Raw genomic sequence first — 19,085 nt, forward strand, 5'->3', positions numbered from 1 at the left:
TATTTTCTTTCTGCACCTACAGTATAATTCATTGCCTAGGACCTAATAGGCACATTGAATACTTGGAAGAATTAATAAACTCAATGCACATTTGATGAATACATAAATAAATGAGTATTTCTTTATATGCCATTCATTTATATGAATGACATCACCAGGGCTTAAGCTTATGAAGTACATGAAACAGTAATAACATCTCTGTCTTCATTTTTGACTCCAAGGCCCTCATACAAAGGCCTATGTGTACTATGTACTTAATAAGTAATTGTTGAATTGCACTGAAATTATAAAGCCTGGAAATTAAATATTACAATGCAAAAATGAAGTGTTCCCACAATTAAAGAGTGCAATGGGTAAAATTCTACCCTTAACTCCTAAGAAGCCCTAGCTGTGTGTCCCTGTAGACTGAAAAGAACTGACTTCTTCCCTCCAAATAGTCCTGGTTCCTGTAGTCTTGATTATACTAGAGTCGGCAGTCGCCACAGCTTCCCTTTTCTGATTATATCCAACAAGGGAGTGTGTGGGATGCCATAGCACTTCCTTTCAGAACTCTCATGCCTTTTGGAACCCTCATTAGGCTACATCTCCTGCCCTGTGGTTGTCTAGGCTCCCCTGCCTCAACCTCTCCCTGTAATTCCTGAGAACTGTCCTTATAATAAAAGAAACTTACAATACATCCCAGGGTGAAGATGTGAGCAGCTGCCTTCAATCAAAACACACTCTTGAGCAAACTCAGCTTGAGACAGACTTTCTGCAACAGATGGTCGGCCAAGGCTCTAGGCTTTAAAATGCCCCCAGGGACCCGCCAAGGAGCCACCTAAGGCCTATCTTAATTTCTCACCATCATTGCCTCTGTGAAGCCATCCTAAGAAAAAGTTCCCATCCATTGTACAAGTGAAGAGCTTGAGTAAACCATGTGGATTGTGAGAATGGAGCTGCTTCCTTGTCTTTCTTCTGTTTCTAGGATAAGAAATGCAGGGAGAATGGTGGTTCTCAGGTCTTTAGAGATTTTATTGTTGAGAAAGTGGTGTTCTTTTAAGTACCCTAAGTAATGCCTAAATATAGCTGAAACGCACCATTGCATTTCCCCATAAAGCCAATTGCTTCTTCATTTCTCTATTTCACCACCTCCTTGCAAATCTGGGAACACTTTAAATTCATTCACTAAACAATCTCAGGCTCAGGATTCATTCTTGGACATAAAGATGACAACATAGAGTCCCACTCTCCTTTTTTATCATCTCAGGAACTGAATATATAGTCCCCGCTTTTCCTCCATCTCCTAGACCTTCTCCTGTGTCAACTGTCCTTGATTTTTGGAACAAAGACATAATCACATTTTTCTAAAAAGGAGACTTATTGAGATTCCTAGGAAGTGGATCCTCCAAATTCCAGATAGTTTTTAAAGGAAAGCATTGAAATAGTTCCTTCGGGCCAACTTCAACCCATTATTCAAGAGTAAGAATTTAAACAGCTATACTATTGAGGACTTTTAGTCTGTGTCAATTGTCTTTGAGATATATGCTTTTATGTGCACTGAGGTCATAAGTGGTGTTATCACATCCGTTTACTAACAAGGGAAACAGAGCCAGAGAGGCTAGTTAACTCCGCTCAAGTTCTGTTTATATATGGTTGCTCAAGCAGCTGAAGTGTCCTGAAAATCACAGGAAGTCTGTGAAGAAAGAGCATATCTCAAGAGGCTCATCAGGCTCCTGAGCTCTTGGAAAACCTAAACCCCAGGAGGGTTTCTAAGTGGTAGAAGGAATATGTTCTAAGACCTGGAAGTAGAAGAGAGATGGTGGTTAATGAACTGAAATGTGCCTACTTTCACTTGAATGGAGAGTGTTTGGAGAGATGACAGGGAGAGAGAAAGAGAGAGAGAGAGCTGGAGAGAAATGGGCAGAGGGTGAACCAAGTAGAGCCCTTCAAGAACTTCAAATGATCTTGAATTTTATTTTGAGGGGATTGTTTCATCAGAGTGTGTTAAAGAGAAGAAGGAGATGTCATAAAACTGATGCAACCTGGGCCACAGGAATACAAATTTCTTCCCCATGCTATATTAACTTAGTGATATTTCCTATGATATTTTTATCCATGAAGCTCAAAGCATTTAATGATTAGTGCTTTAGGATCTACTGGTATACAGTAACCAGCAACTTTTGCTGGTGGGGCACCATGGCAACTTCTCAACCAATCAATGGGTCATGGCCGAGTCACTTCCAATAAGGTTTGAGGGTTTGGAGGGAAAAGGAGGGATCTTCTTTGAGCATTCTGTCTCAGTTCTAGGAGTAGTGGCTGCTCATTGGCATGAGCAATATATTCTTTAGGGTTCCCTTTACTTCTTAGCAGTCAATCCTTGCTATGTGTAATAGTTCTTTATATTAAATATACTTGTTCAAATTACTATGTGGCTTCTCTGTCCTGATTGGACTCTGACTGATTCACAACCCCCAGACATTTCTCTACCAGGCAGACATAACCTGCTTCCCCAAAGGAAAAAAGATTGTGGCCCTGCTAAGAGCTACATGCTAGCTGCTTGTTCTATCTGAAGGGTCCACTTCCTTGTAGATTAACCAGGAGTTCATGAAAGTTCATAAGGAATGAACATTGCCTCCCTGAATTTTCCTGAGCCCCATGACTAAAATGGCAGAGAGACATGAGATCATATTTATATGCTATAGTTCCTGCTGGGGGATAACACAGGCTTGAATGTACTACTCATAGATGTGTCTCAACAGTGTGATCAGATCTGCTTGGGAGAAGGAGGCCCATAGCAGTTAAATAGAAAGAGCTTCTTGAGTCTTGAAGGCTGATTGAGGATTTGCTAGGCAGGTGGTGGGGAAAGAACATGCCCAATAGAGGCAACAGGATTGACAGATGTTTGCAGACATGGCAAGGCACAACCATGCATCAGGGGTTGTCTGTCATGTGGAATAGCTGGACATGGTGAAGGGGTTTGACCTTATCCTGCAGGATTTCGAACAGAGTATGGAGAAGAATGAAGAAACAGTTGTCTTCAGGCCCCTGTGCCTGGAGGGAATGAATTCCTGACCTAGGACATCAACGGGAATGGAAAAAATGAGTTTAAACAGAGTAGACAATCAGGTTGGTTGACAGAATTTTGGACCCTGAAGAGCTAGTTATGAGGAACAAATGAAGTAATAGACATTACTATTATGTTACTATTATGTTATATTACATTACTGTAATGACAGTACAGTGGTGGTGGCATCCATAATGCAGTTTATACTTCTCAGCCTTCCCTCCCATCACCCCACCTAACAATCAGTACTGGACAGCTGGTGCCTTTTTTTTTTCAAAGTAAACAATGAACATTTTATGGGTTTACTTTTACAATGAGTTGCTCAGAATAGGAGAATACTAAACCAGAGTTTTAGAGCAGGAATATAAACTAATTCCCTAGTTTTACACAAGAGTAGACTAACACCCCATCACCTAAGATTTACCTAAGAGCAAGTCAGAAAGAGGACTATATTCAGGTGTCTTGAAAACTGCAGTTTTCTGCTGCTATCCTTGTGAGGTATCAATCAAGGGGTATGCTTACTGACTGGCTGCTAGAAAGAAATGCCTAATTCGGTATATTTATAACTCAAGGAAAATTCCTTCTTCCTTTTTTTATTTTTTTTTTTTGAGACAGAGTGTCGCTCTTGTTGCCCAGGCTGGGGTGCAATGGTGCGATCTTGGCTCACTGCAACCTCCACCTCCTGGGTTCAAGCGATTCTTCTGCCTCAGCCTCCTGAGGAGCTGGGATTACAGGTGTGCACCACCATGCCCAACTAATTTTTATATTATTAGTAGAAATGGGGTTTTACCATGTTAGCCAGGCTGGTCTCGAACCCCTGACCTCAGGTAATCCACCTGCCTTGGCCTCCCAAATTACTGGGATTACAGGCGTGAGCCACTGCGCCCAGCCACAGGAAAATGTCTTCTTAAATGTCACATGGAGGTCCAGCATTGGTCCCATAATCCCTACTCAACCAGCAGGTGAATCAGTGTCTGGTTCTTCTTAGGGTTAGGGATCTTCAGTTTCTTTAAACTGAACCTTCCTGATTTTAGGGCCATAAATTTTTATCTCCTGTGTAAACAGTCTTGTTCCACACCTCAGAAATAAAGACACTCCATTCATGGACCTTATTATTGTAGAAGATTATGCCAACAACTTTGACATGATAATTATGGGTCTATCATTTCATCATCTGTAGTACAATTTTGTTTGAAAGCACAGCTGATTTCCTTGCTTTGAATTCCCAGAAGGACTGCTTTTATTCCACTGCCCCATCTTATTTATCATGGTTGACAGCTATTGCCATTTCTAAATAAATGGTCAACTGTCTTCTTCTAAGGCAAGGTCCAATAGTTTCCTTACATCCTATCTGCTTAGTGGTCATCTTCTCACCATGAACACTGTTCATCCCATGTTGCAAATCTGCATGGTCTTCTTCTAACAAAGTGATTGGCAACACACTGTGCCTGCAGGAGTCTGGGGAGACCCATGGGCCTCCTAGCAGCCCCTCTTCTGTGTCCCTGGGACTCATGGGAATGCATGTGCAATGGCTTGGGGGCAAGGTAAGAATGGGGTCAGGGAGTACAAAGAACAGGTAAGAAGAAACATCCTGCAATGAGACAGCCAGCCCATCGGTGACAAACTTTGCTGTGGGTTCCACACTTGTTTCTAGTCTACGATATTTATTTTTTGTTTTGTTTTGCTTTTTATTTTTGAGACAGGGTCTTGCTCTGTCGCACAGGCTGGAATGGAGTTGCGCAATCTCGGCTCACTGCAGACACGACCTCTGGGGCTTTAACAATTCTCCCACCTTAGCTTCCCAAAGTGCTGAGATTACAGGTGTGAGCCATCACACCCAGCCTTAGACTATGGTATTTGTATGTTGACATCCAAATGTATAAAATATCTCCGGTCCCACTTTTTACTTGTCATGGAGGTAAACATTAATTTATCTCAACAAACAATCTCCCACATTTCTGTTATAATGAAACCCTCTAAAAATAAAACAGACTTGAAGAAATCCATCTTCCTTACTATATCATGCTAGCTTTTTATGTGCTTGTTTCTAGTCTGATTGACACTTCTCAGCTGGGGAAAAAGAATATTCTTTCTTTTTTCATAAAAGGTCTCTTGGGGTCACTGGATATAAGTGTCCTTTCACTTATTTCTTTCAAGTTTACCTTTCCTTTGAAATTCTGTCTGCTCATTTTTAGTATTGCTTCTTTCAAAGCACCCAAATATTCTTCTGCGCATCTCGGGAAAAGCACTATTTTTGACAAAGCTTTTAGTCAATGCTCATTAGGTTTCTATTTCCCTTCTAAGGACTTGGCAGGACTAGAATTGCTGAGTTCACATAATGTTTCAAAGCAGCAAAAATATTTCCAGGTGTTATACTAAAGCAGAACATCCTAATTGCATATGTAAATTCGGGTTTGTGCTTTTGAAATGCAAGTCAGAATGTGCTGAACAATAGAAGTACAGACACAAAGAGACGTTCAGGTGACCTGTAATATGAGTCACTGCCCAGGCACCGATTTTGCAAGGAGAGTCACTGGGGCAAAAACTACCCTTTGTATATAATTATAGTGGTTACAAAAGTATTTAGCAAATACACTGCTAGAGTTTTGTTCCTTTTTTTCCCGTATCTTTGGAAGCACAGTGTTAAAATTTCTGAAATGGCTTCCAAATTTGTGAGTGAAATTTCATTGGTAAGATAATTTAAAGAAAAGTCTGACTGCAAATTTAACATTTTTTTTTTTACTATAAATTATCTCAAGGTTTAAAACATTTAAATCTGTATATATTATTGGAATGTAATTAAACATCTCTAAAGCACATAAATCCCAGCAAGACATATCAAGGCTGATATTCTCTCATCTTCCTTATGATCTTTCTATCCCACCAATTTTGCTTGGTTTCTGATTTCACTAAGTTGAGATTAAATCAGTGTATTCCTCCCACTGCATAATTTAGGACTGCTTTAAAACGATGTAATTACAAACCTCAGTGGCAGATTGTGAATTGCATTCACTGTCATAACTGCATTAGCATGGTTTAAAATTCTCTCAGAACAGTGGGGTGAAGATGTTATGTTAATACGGTAATAAGTTCTATTGCTCTACTCTATGTCTGCTATTGATTATCTGCAGCAATTGTAGATTTGGATGGGATCCAAAATGAGACACAGAACCTTGAAACTTGCCAATGTTTTGTTCATCTACGGTAATTTTAAAGAAAAAAGTTCTTTAAAACAATAAAACTGGATGAAAGGGTTAGTATAGGATTTTAAACTTATGTAATTGCAGACTTAATTTTATAAATAGGTCGAGTCCTGATCTATTGGTCTTCCTGAAGCAAGGAGAGAACATTTTGGGTAGTTACCTACTCTAATTTTGATTACTTTCTACAGAGTGAAATTAAAATACTTTTTGAGCATTTTCCAAAGCCTTATTTGACAACATTTCCTATATTCACTCCCATTGCTCTGCCAACCCACAATCCTGTCCCTTATCATGAATTCCTTTTTCATGCCAAGTCTCAATTCCCTCTTCTTTTTCTGAATCTAGAGATGGTAGGCCCATTTAAACTGAATATAGTCTTCCTCATCCAGGAAGCCCACCTGGATGAGATTTTGGTCACATACTTTCCAGTTTTAAGTATACAATGAAAATGTCTTTTCATGCTTAAAAAAGCCCTCTTACATACTTTCTCTTTTAATTTAAGATGCTCATAACTTCTAGATAAACACTTTCCTTTAGTGTAAGGCCTTTGGTATGTGGAAACTCATGTATCAAAATTAGGTCTATTATTCTGCTGGTACCGAAGCTTGATTCATTAATTTAAATTCATTTCAGCCATCTTCACCAAATTTCTTTAATTTCTTTGAACAATTGACATGTTTTGCTACTTTATAAATTACTAATTTGGGAGAAACAAAAAAATAGCTTGTCTACATATAAAAATCGAGAAGCTATAATTAAGTTCCTGCTTGTCATTATCTACAAAGATATACACTTTGATCAATATAATTTCCCTGCCATGCATTTCTGGGTGTTTATAAATGAACTGCATTGTGGTGGGAAAAGATCCCAGTGCCTCTTAACGACTACAATAACTCTTGTAATTTTCTCAAAGCAAATGGTATTCGTTTACTCTTCTTCTTGAAGTTCATAATAAAAGCAAACAGATTTTTGTTAAGAATCTTCAGGTTGGTAGATCTAAAGGGTCTGAAACTAGATAAATGCATACTTTAAAGAAATAAGCTTTTAAAGCAAAGGGGGTAGGGGAAAAGCCCCCACCTCTTTAGCTGCACAGAGTTCAGTCTTTTTTTTTTTGAGATGGAGTCTCGCTCAGTTGCCCAGGCTGGAGTGCAGTGGCACGATCTCAACTCACTGCAACCTCCACCTCCCAGGTTCAAGCAATTCTCCTGTCTCAGCCTCCCAAGTAGCTGGGACTACAGGTGCCTGACACCATGCCCAGCTAATTTTTGTATTTTTAGTAGCGACAGGGTTTCACCTTGTTGGTCAGGCTGGTCTTGAACTCCTGACCTCAGCTGATCCACCTGCCTAGGCCTCCCAAAGTGCTGGGATTACAGGCGTGAGCCATCGCACCTGGCCTTGTTTTTTAATTTTAGACAATTATAAGTTTAACAATGGATACTGAAAGGGATGTATTACTAGCATTGTAACTTACTATAGTCTATGAAAATGCACTGAATTTAGGAATAATGAATTGGTATCTCTCTCCCTTCCTTGAATTTGGCTGATAAATAGGGATATCTGGCTAACAGGTTCCAGTCCGGGTGTCGCTGGTTTCCAGAAATGTTCTTTTCCCTGCAGCTTTCCAATAATCACTGTTATGTTGTGTGGCAAATGATTAACTCTCACCTCGGACTTTGCATGCCCGCTTTTAAGTATGATGGGTTTCAGTCTTGGAATGGAAAAAATACAAAAGTCACCTTAAGTCTTACAGTGCAAGGGTTTTAATAGTCCACACTAAAATAGGCGGTACAGTTTTGTAGTTTAACATTAAAAGCAATCCTGCCTTACCTTAAAATGCTTCTACTTAAGAATGCTTCTTCCTCCCCAACTCCTTCACTTAAGGTATACATCTACGGAGGTACCCCTAAAGTGCATTTCTCAGGCATTAAAAACAGCACTGTGATTTGCTTTCCACAGAGTCCTAAATAACAGCCATCTTCATTTGAGAGGCTACAGAGTTCAAGCTGAGCTGTGACAGGAGCCAGGGGGCCAGGGTCCCAGAATAGCTTTTTGAAAAAAATAATTATGCCACCCTCCTCCGCGGCAGGTATCTTCTCTTACCACAAATAAATATTTAATGCATCCTTGGAGTCATGAAATATTGAGAACCCAATTGACACTTCAATTTCCAGAAAAATAAAATCATGAAGGCATTGTGTAAATATTCTGAATTTGGTGGAATGAGAAGACACGTAAGGGGGCGGGCCTGAAGTCTCGGATTTGGAACTGGGGGCTTGGGGTAGTGCTGGGTAGACAGTCTTGGAGCGCGAAGGCTATTGGGGCTATTGCTTGTCCTCGTGGGGGTCACCAGGGAAGCTCGCCTCCTCCGGGGACCTGCCCGCCTCCGGGAGCAGCGTGGCGCGCACTTTCCTCTTCTCCTTAAAGCGGCCGGAGCGCGAGATCTTCAAATTGCGGCGGCTGCTGCCGGATTTGTCCCCATATAACTTGTCTGGTTTGGGGGGTTCGCCGGCGCCCCCGAGGAGATTGGGGTGCTGATTCTCCCTGGAGCTGCTGGTGCAGTCCGGGCTGGGCGGCGCAGGTGGCGTGGGCTCCCCTGGAGCGGGCTGGGCTGGAGGCTGCACCCCCACTGCAGCTTCCTTGCTTTTCTTCCTGCTGTTCGTGAGCGATTTCCACCAGGGGCCCGAGCTGCCCGCACTGCCGCTGTCGGCCATGGCCGGAGGGCCTAGGGGCTCCCGGCACCCAGATGGAAGGGCCAAGGCGGCCCCTCCCTCCACGTGGTCTCCGGCCGTTCACTCCACCCCTTCCCCGGCTTGCCACACGTGGGCTGCGGGGTGGATGCTGAGGCAGCGGCCTGTGCTGGGGAAGAAAACAAAACTTGGTTACTGCGTTGGTTGAAGTCATGTGCCCCCCAGTCCCATTTCCTCTCCCTTGTGCTGTCTGGCACCGGATCGGCTAGGGTGGAGAGACCCAATCCGGTAGCCACGTAGCCCACATTAGAGTTAGACGCCACCGCACCCCGTAGGGTGCCGTTGGAAGTGTCTTTCAGGGCACCATCATCTGGTCTCCAGGCTGACCCTTGAACTCTTTGGCTTCAACCTTTGCCTTGCCTTCAGGGGAAGTGCAGTGCAGTGGTCAGGGTGCACGGGGTGGGGGACCCAGGGGACGTACCCAGCCCTCTGGATCAACCCGTCTCGAGAGGGAAAATGACCTGCCCTGTCCACACTGCTTGACTGTAGATGGATGCCCAAAGGTGACCCATCCGGTCCAGGGTGGCCTGCCTTTGGATGAGCACTTGGGAGGAGGGCGCTGGGAACCAAGTGCATCCTCTCTACAGGTGAACGGTGAGTATTAATTAGTCCATGGTCAAACAGTCAAATTTCCCTGCAAGATTTGCTCCCGTCGACTTTCGTCCCAGGAGCCTTTTCGATGAGATACTTAGGAGAATTTATATCCCAGCAGGAGAGAAGGACAAGCTTATGGTATTTTTGTTTTGGTTCTTTTAAATTCTGCTTTTGACCACTTCTGCCTTGTGACTTTCAAAGAAGCATGTCTAGACTTAACTTCCCTTGAAAACCGCCATCCTAATTCTTCCTTTTATTCCCCAGAGCCCAATCTTGCGTCTTTTTGAAGTCACCCCCGGCTGACGGTTGAGATGAAGCCAAGCGGTATCAAATGGCCTCTTCCCTTAGTTTTGTATTAAAATATGCACCGAGTCTGTACGACGCAGCTCAACTCGGGAGAATTCCAGTTACAAAGTAAAGGCTTCTCTTCTTTTCCTTGTGCAATTCCCTCCTCCCAAGGAGAAAGAACGCAACCAGGAACTCCGAAACAACGTGCTTCTTCCCCAAGCTTCTAAGACCCCCCCGCCTCTGCGAAGCGAAAGGCCGCTTCTGAGCACTTAGGTGCTGGTACAGCAAGCAAGACTCTCAGCCCACTTTCTGTGCGGGGTCTCTTGGGCGCTGCCACCAGCAACGCGCAGGATTCGCCTGCGCCGCGGCTCACTTCCAGGTTTCCGCTCGGCTTCTTCCCAGCCCACGCGCCGGGCGCTCCTGGGATTGGCGAACGCGCTGGAGAGGGAAACTTCGGCGGTGTTTGTTGTAGGAGGTTCTCCTCCCGGAACCGCCAGGGAGAGGAAGTCTGATCGCCTACGGGAGGCGGCGGGGCGGCCTCGGCTGCGCCCCGAAACCGCTGCACCAGCTCCTCCCCAGGATGCCCTGAGGACACACTCGGGCAGCGACTTGAAAACAATACAAGAAAAAACGGCCAAAAGTTCTTTCGGTACAAAAGGCACCCACGCCCTAAGGCACAATTAGTAACTGCGTCTGCAAACATCCCATTCACTCCTACTTTGCAGATCGGAAAAGCAACCCCTACCCCCAAGTCATTTACTAACAGTGGTGGGAAGGTGTCCTGATGCTGCTTTCTCTCCTCTAACCTACAATTTCTTCTTCACAATTATCAACTTTGTGAGCACGGAAGGGCTTTGTACGAATTGCGCAAGGAAAAGATGGCAAATTACGCAAAAGCACAGAAAACGGAGTTCTGGAGCGTCCGTGGTTTTCAGCCTCTCTTAGGGCGCCGGGAGGCGGGTACCTGGGAGGTACCAGGCAGCACCCCAGGGTGACCCCCGGCGTCAGGCTCTCTCTCGGCGGACGCCGAACCACCCCCAGTCGCTCACCTGCTCGGGCTTCACAGGACCCGGAGGCCCCGCGCGGTGAACGCGGCCGACAGCACGGAGGGGGCGCGCTTGGATCAACCTGGAAGCCGGGGCTCGAGTTCCTGGGCGCAGACTTGGAGAGGTCAGGCTTCTGGAAAGTGTACAGGTCGGAATTCCCTCAGCCCAGCTAAATCAAGTGCTGCTGCTGGTCTCCTCGGGCACCTCCAATTTCTGTGCGCTGCGGCGGAAGCCCGGGGCTCGCAGCGCAGTCTGTTCAGGTCGGAGGGGGCGGCGGCGAGGGGCTGCCAGACTCGCTGCCGGGGGTGAAGGTCCAGGCCGGCTTTCCGGTCTAGTAGTGTTTCATTCGCCCGCGCGTCCCTCTTCCCTGCTAGCACCGCCCGGGAGCCGGCTGAGAGATGGGACCCTGGCTGTTCACTCTGGCGCATCGAACTTGCCTGCGCGTCCGTAGGAACGCAGAAAAGACATCTGCCCACCTGCTGGTTATTTGCCAAGTGATTTGGGAAACCAGAAGGCTGGGGCAGCTGGGGGAGAAAAGAAAATAAACCAGGAGGCGGTCACCGCTGCCACAGGTGCAGGTAGGAACTTCGCGTTCCCGCCCTCCAGGGGAGGAGATTGGATCAGGCGCCAGCCTTGAGGTGTTTGATTGGAGAAAAGCTGTGCAGCGCCGCTCCCCCGACCGACTCCTTGAGAAGAAACGGCAGAGACCTGAGGCCGAGGCCGTAGGTGGGCTTGGCTGGGTGAAAATTGCCGCAGCAGCTCTCCCTTGGCCCCTTCCCGGTTTATTTTCCCCCTTGCTTTCCGGGTCCCGGGATCCCAAGTTTTGTAACTCACGGGAGCGAATCCACACCCGAGCAAAATGTTCGCGTGTTTCAGGCGCTCTTAGTTGAAAGGCTGTAAAGTTATTAACAAGTCCGCTGTGTGCCAGCCAGGCGACATTGCAGGCTCTTTCTGTGAATTAAGTCATTTATTTCTCCCAGCAACCCTAGGAGGTAGGTGGTATTATTATTATTATTATTATTATTATTATTCTCGACAGGCGAGGAAACCCTAACATGGGAAAATGGTTGCTCAAGGTTGCCTGTCTGGTACGTGGCAGAGCAGGGTTGGAACCCAGGGGGCCTGACTCTAGCTTTCACGGTCTTACCCACCACAACCTGCCCGTCTGGAACTCTTAATACGACTCAGTGAGGATGTGAATTTCCTTCTTTCAGGCCTGGAAGTCCATGGACAGCCACCCCACGAGGGCAGTGTAAATCCAGCCCTGAGCCACTGCAGGAAGTGAACCAGGGGATTGCACTCCTGGTCACATAACAGTACTTCTTATTCGTTTGACATAAAGATATTGGCACAGGGCATTTTCACTAATGAAGACAGAGGTGCAACTTGCTTCATCTTCCAAGATGCTCTTCTCTTTCAAAAAACTATTTTGATGTTCCTTGAGCTCATATACAAGCATAACTCCTCTGAAGGACTGGGTGTGCAGCAACTGAGCATCTTTGTTGTGAAAACTTTTTGCAGTATAAAAGCAGTGAAAGACAGCCGGGTAAGATGGCTCAAGCCTGTAACCCTAGCGCTTTGGAGGCCAAGGCGGGTGGATCACATGAGGCCAGGAGTTTGAGACCAGCCTGGCCAACATGACAAAACCCTGTCTCTACTTAAAAAAAAAAAAAAAAAAAGGCGGTGTAGTGGTGCACGCCTGTATTCCCAGCTATTGGGGAGGCTGAGGCACGAGAATCACTTGAACCTGGGAGGTAGAGGTTGCAGTGAGCCGAGATCCTGCCACTGCACTCCAGCCTGGGTGACAGTGAGACTCTGTTAAAAAAAAAAAAAAAAAAGAAGAAGAAGAAAGAAATAGTGAAAGACATACTGCCTAACTCAAATACTCAAATAATTTGCAATATAGAATTAGTAGAAAAAATTTTTATAGTATTTCAATTTGTGAAAGGTAAAAATATGAATATATTTTTTACTTTTTAGTTTGGGATTCTTTGAATTTTTTATGATATGCACAGCACAGGGTATTTGGAAGTCATGCATTTTTGTATGTTTCTCGGGATTAGTTTTAGAACATAAACATTCAATCACAGCACCAGGATTGAACAAAGGCAGAACTTTGAGGGGAGAATGGGATAAGTCATCATAGTGCCATTACTTTACAGATGAAATTGAATCATGGAGGAATGCCCTTGTCTGAGGAGTCATCACCACTAGGAAGCTATGGAGCTGGGTTTTTACATTGTTTGTTGAGCATATGGGTGAAAGAATAAAAAAATTAGGAAAATAAAATAAGTTCTGCCAATTGGCTCCTCAAGTGTGATTTGAACAAAAGGGCCAACATGTTAGTAATAAACGAACCTCTACTAACTGCTGAAATTAACAAAAAACATTGATTACTTTAAGTGCCCTTCCTCATTTATATTTAGCAACTTTGAACTTAGTAACAACATGTTACAAATAACCCTTGTGTACAGGGAGGACATTCAAGGAGAGACGTGAAAACTGAGGAGAGATTAGCTGAGATGCAGAATGGGTGAGCATTTCAGATGGAGGAAATAGCATGTGCAACAACTTGGAGGTGTGAGGAAATTGAGGTTTCTTGAGAGGCAAAGAGCAGGTGCGTGTGATCTAAGTAAGGAGAGGGAGCTGAAGCTGGAGAGGTGGGTGTGACCAGACCATTCAGGACCACAATCCACTAAAGAGGAAGAACATGGTAAGATTCGCAGTTAAATGTGGTGCCACGGTGTATAAGGAATGAATGGGGCTGGGCGCGGTGGCTCACGCCTGTAATCCCAGCACTTTGGGAGGCCTAGGCGGGTGGATCATGAGGTCAAGAAATCGAGACCATCCTAGCCAATATGGTTAAACCCCGTCTCTACTAAAAATACAAAAATTAGCCAGGTGTGCTGGCGTCCTTCTGTAGTCCCAGCTACTCGGGAGGCTGAGGCAGGAGAATCGCTTGAACCCGGGAGGTGAAGGTTGCAGTGAGCCGAGATGGCACCACTACATTCCAGCCTGGTGACAGAGCTAGACTCTATCTCAAAAAAGAATGGGCCAGGCGCAGTAGCTCACATTTGTAATCCCAGCACTTTGGGAGGCCGAAGTGGGAGGATTGCTTGAGCCCAGGTATTTGAGACCCGCCTGGGAAACATGGTGAAACCCCCATCTCTACAAAAAATAGAAGAAATTAGCTAGGTGTTGTGGTATGAGCCTGTAGTCACAGCTGCTTGTGGTGAGGTGGGAGGATCACTTGGGCCCAGGAATTCCAGGCTACAGTGAGCTATGATTGCACCACTGCACTCCAGCCTGGGCAACAGAGAAAGACTCTCTCAATAAAATAAAATAAAATAAAATAGGTGGATGGTACAGGGGACAAAGTGGGGCAATCAGGAAACCAGCTAAGAACTGCTGGGAGACTTCAGGTGGATATTCTGAAGCCTGTAGTACAGTGGTGGGAGTTGAAGTGGTGGGGATGAAGATAATTACGCGGATGCAATAGGAATGTTGGAGATAGAATCAACAGTGCACTTTCATTTAATTCCTACAAATAAGGAGATTGAGTTTGACTAGAAGCTGAGAAGGGAAATATTTTCACAGCCTTTCCTGTGACTAGGAGTGGCCATGTGATTCAGTTTTGGCCTATGGGGCTGTAAGGAAGACTTCTGGAAATGCTTTTTCTCCAGATAAAGGACAGAACCTTCTGAGAGAACATCTTTTGCCACACCCTTGATGCTTGCATTTAAGCACAGCACGAGGATGTGACACCTGGTATGGCAGCAGCCAGTGAGGCAGCAGGCATAGGAATAGGAGACGCCATGCTAAGGATGATGGCATGGGAGTGTGGAAGTGTCTGGGTCCTCGATTACACCATCCATTCCCTGAAGGAACCCTGGAACCACCTACCTGTGGACTTTTAGTTCAGTGAGATCGTACATATCCCTGTGGTTTAACCACAGATTTAAACACAGTTTTCTGTGTCTTGCAGCCAAACCCATTCCTACTTGGTAGGGACTATTCTAGTTAGAGGAAGAGATGATAGTGTCCAAAAGGGAAAAAAGGTAATATTGTCACATTTTTTTGGACTAATATGAAAAGTTCTTCCCAGGAGGATTTAGTGAAATGTTAAAGTGATGGGCAAGTTTTTAGAGGCAGAGAATGCATCTGTAAAATTTTGAGTTAAGGGAATGAGTAGATAAACGCATGTGTAGTGCATGGATGAGTAAACTGGCGGTAAGACCAACAGGTGAAGTTAATCAGATTATCTGAGCTATCAATGTAATTTGACTTTTAAAGACAGCGTTAAACAATTAAGACTTATTTTTCTCCATTTTTGCATCTAGAACTGTTTTAAGCTCTCCCACCAACACACACACACGGTTAGTATTACAAATATAGCTGTGTTCTGTAACTATTGATCCAGGAATCATATTGTTTGGTTCTGTAAGGAGGACATGTTCTGGCCCTACAGCTCTGTATTTTTAAGCTAGACATCTTGCATGATAGATGCATTTAAAAGTTGACTCATCTATTTAGTTAATAGTAGATGACTTTTATATTGACATGCTTTAACTGGACAAAGCTTACATTTCTTATCTTGTCATTTTTCAAAAATGTGTTGATGATTTGGGTAAGGACACATTTTTTCTTTTTCTTTTAAAAAATTAGCACAGGGCGTGGTGGCTCATGCCTGCAATCCCAGCACTTTGGGAGGCCGAGGCAGGCAGATCACCTGAGGTCGGAAGTTCAGGACCAGCCTGACCAGCATGGAGAAATCCCATCTCTACTAAAAATACAAAACTAGCTGGGTGTGGTGGTGCATACCTGTAATCCCAGCTACTTGGGAGGCTGAGGCAGGAGAATCACTTGAACCTGGGAGGCAGAGGTTGTGGTGAGCCAAGATAGCACCATAGCACTCTAGCCTGGGCAACAGAGCAAAACTCTGTCTCAAAAAAAAAAAAAAATTGCTTCTTTTAAAAAAATAAATTGAACCTTTAAGTGCAATAAATATTTATACTCAAAGACAATAGAGAATGAATTATTAGAGGGCAAGCATTGCACTAGCAATTAAAATCAGATTTTTACAGGTTAACATGGCATCTGCAATCCTAGCAAATCTGGCATTGAATGATAGGTTGAGAAATGTATTATCGTCCTTTTAAGCATCTGTATTGGGAACTAGGCAAAGAGAAAAACAAGATGAGAAATTTAAAGAAATATAGAAATCTAGCTAATCAAAATGAAGAAAATAAGAATCACCTGTGTTCTTTTCATTCCAGGATGACCCTGGTTAATGTTTTGGTGTTATTCCTTTTGAGCTTTTTGCCACGTATTTTCATGTTTACTCTTCGTTTTTTCCTTTCCCTGCCTTTCTTCATTCCTTTCTTCTGTGGACTCCTCCATCTTTTGGAAATGAGGCATGTATCTCTCCTGTCCTTTTCCTTTATAGTCATCAATGTATGAGTAGTTTATGATTTCTTTTTTTCTTTCTGTTTATATGCATCAGTGTTGTGGATTTAGAGAGTGGGGATGTTACCCATGCATGAAATTGGAATCCACTTTTTATAGCATCTCATCCTGTACCTTGTCAGGTTAACACAAATGCACATCTAGAGGTTCAAAAATGATAGTCACAAAACATTACTAATTATTTCAGTTCTACACATTTTCCCTGAGTGCTACTTGACCTAAGCAGGGCTGATTTATTCGCCCAATGCCACCTTTCTCTGCAGTTCAACACCAGCTGACTCTTTCTGACCCCACTCCTAGTCCCTGTGTCTCACGAGCCCTTTCCCTGAATCATAGGTCTCCAAGTCATCAGCCTCCCTGTTCACCCGTCTTAACAAATGGTCATCCAGTGTCTGTGATCAGTGCTGGGAATGAGGAACTCACTATTTGCCGAGTCAGCTGTTCCACAGAAGAGCATTGGGAGATATCTGTTGTGCCTCTTTCTTAGAGTAACAGACCTCCTTGACCCTTCTCCATAGGAACCTATTGATATTTTTATTCTCCCTTTGTTAGTTCAACTCCCAGATGTGTCGTCTACACTTATTGTCTCCATTTTCTCACCCTAACTCCAATATGGCATCTGCACGCCTCTCCCTCTAACATGGTTTCTCTAGGGTCCCTGGGCTTATAGGACATTTATCAGTCCTCATCTTTTTGACCTATCTATAACATCAACACTGCTGGCTCTTCCTGAAAACATTCACTGTTCTGTCTTTTCTTCTTTTTCTCTCTGCCTGCTGCTTTGTCTCCTTTCCCAGTCTATCCTCTCCTTTCCTGTCATATTATGAATAAAGCTAAGCTTTGGAGCTGTTACCATGAGACAGATACCATGGTAGACGCTCTCTATGTATTATTTCATATAATCCTCCTAGCAACCACCAGCTATTTTACAGAGGATGTCAGTGGTACTCAGAGAGGGCAAAACAGCCTGTGGTTAGTAGAGCCAGGATTCAAAATCAGGCAGCCTGACTCCAGAGCTCAAGCTTCTCAACACTTCAGGATGTTAGAGTTCTTGAGGTTCAGTCCTAAGTCCTTTTCTGGTCATCATTGCTATGCCCATGGCTTCAGGTGTTATTTCTGTGAAGATGACTCTTAAATTTGTATCTTTAGCTTGAGCTTCTCTGAATTCCAGGTCTAAGTATTTAACTAGTTCTTTGACATTTCTCCTTGACTGTCTTAAAGGCACATCAAGCTAAATAAGTATAAAATAGGATGTCCCAACACTTTCTCCTTTTCTGCTACATGCCCTTATTGCAGGTCTAAGTGACTGGTACCACATCTAGGCAGTAATGCAAACCAGAAACTAGGGTGTCTGTCTTGTCCATTTGGGCTGTTATAGCAAAACACCAAACACTGGCTGGTTTACCAACAACAGAAATTTGTTTCTCACAGTTCTGGAGGCTGGGAATTGAGATACCACCAGATTTGGTGTCGGGTGAAGACCCATGTTCTGATTCATAGATGGCTGTCTTGCTTTGTCTTCACAAAGTGAAAAGGGTGAGGGAGCTCTTTGGGGTCTCCTTTATAAGGATACTAATCCCCTTCATGAAGGCTCAGCTTTCATGATCTAATCTCCTCCCAAAGGCCTCGCCTCCAAATACCATTGCATTGGGGATTGAGTTTCAACGTAGGAATTTTGGGTGGACATAACCGTTCAGTCTATAGCAGTGTCCTTCTTGGTTTCTCCCTCTGCTGAGTTTCACATCCAGTGTGTCCTAAAGCCTGTCAACTCTATTTCTTAAATGCTTCTTGCATCCAACTACCACCCTCCATTTCCATTGCTGCTCTGTAATCTAAACTATCATCTTCTCTCAATTGCAACCCCAACAACCTAACTTGAAACCCTCTATCCACTTTTGCCCTGCTTCATCCTGTATCATATGGTACCCAGAGTAACCATTTAACCTTATCTCCCTGCTTATAACCCCACAACGGTGTCCCCTTGCAAGTGGGATAAGAACTGACGTGACTCATAAAGTCCTATATAATTATATATGGCCTATATAACCTAATTCTTCAGCCCCACCTCATTCCTCTCTTCCCCTCCAGCCACACTGACCTCTGCCACCCTCAGTGAAACATTCCTTGACAATCCCCTCAACCCCAACCAAATCATATGGTACTTCCATAACATAATTATTTAATGAAGATTTCTGTTCTTTATTCAGGGGTTTACATTTATTCTATTTTTGCTGTTTATTCCTTCTGGTATCTCATAGTTTCTATCTGAGAATACTTCTCTCTGAAATACATCCTTTAGATTTTCTTTAAGTGAGGATGGGCTGGTGGTGAGCTCTTTTTAGCTGTTTTCTGATATTTCATCCTAATTCTGGTATGATATTTTTGTTGTGTATAGAATTTTAGGTTGGCAGTTATTTCCTTTTAGTACATTGAATATGCATTATTTCACTGTCTTTAGGCTTACATTATTTCTGCTGAGAGGTCAGCTATTAATTTGTCCCTCTTTTGAAGGTGACTGGTACTTTCCCTCTGCTGCTATTAAGATATTTTTTCTCCTTGCCTTGGGTTTTCTTTAGTATCACTGTAATGTGTCTAAGTATGGATTTCTTTTTATATTGTTCAGGATTATATGCTGCTTTTTTTTCTCTTCAGAATTTAAGACTTTATTTTCTTCTTCAATTTAAAGTAGAAGTACATT

General features: G+C 43.8%; 1 protein-coding gene across 4 annotated transcripts; it reads right to left on the reverse strand.

Moving 5' to 3' along the window:
* Positions 1-7,990: 7,990 nt before the first annotated feature.
* On the reverse strand, positions 7,991-11,476 carry PRR15 (proline rich 15). Of its 4 annotated transcripts, none has more exons than XM_005549905.4 (2): positions 10,925-11,476; positions 7,991-9,097 (listed from the first exon to the last, which is right to left on the reverse strand). In XM_005549905.4, the coding sequence occupies exon 2, from the start codon at positions 8,955-8,957 to the stop codon at positions 8,568-8,570; it is 390 nt and encodes a 129-aa protein (XP_005549962.2). In that variant the 5' UTR covers positions 8,958-9,097; positions 10,925-11,476; the 3' UTR covers positions 7,991-8,567. The 4 variants fall into 4 exon arrangements, with proteins under 4 accessions (XP_005549962.2, XP_005549960.2, XP_073891406.1 ...); XM_005549903.5 differs by having other exon boundaries at positions 7,991-9,102; XM_074035305.1 differs by having other exon boundaries at positions 9,415-11,476.
* Positions 11,477-19,085: the final 7,609 nt, after the last annotated feature.

The sequence above is a fragment of the Macaca fascicularis genome, chromosome 3, assembly GCF_037993035.2.
Source record: "Macaca fascicularis isolate 582-1 chromosome 3, T2T-MFA8v1.1".
Lineage (NCBI taxonomy): Eukaryota > Metazoa > Chordata > Mammalia > Primates > Cercopithecidae > Macaca > Macaca fascicularis.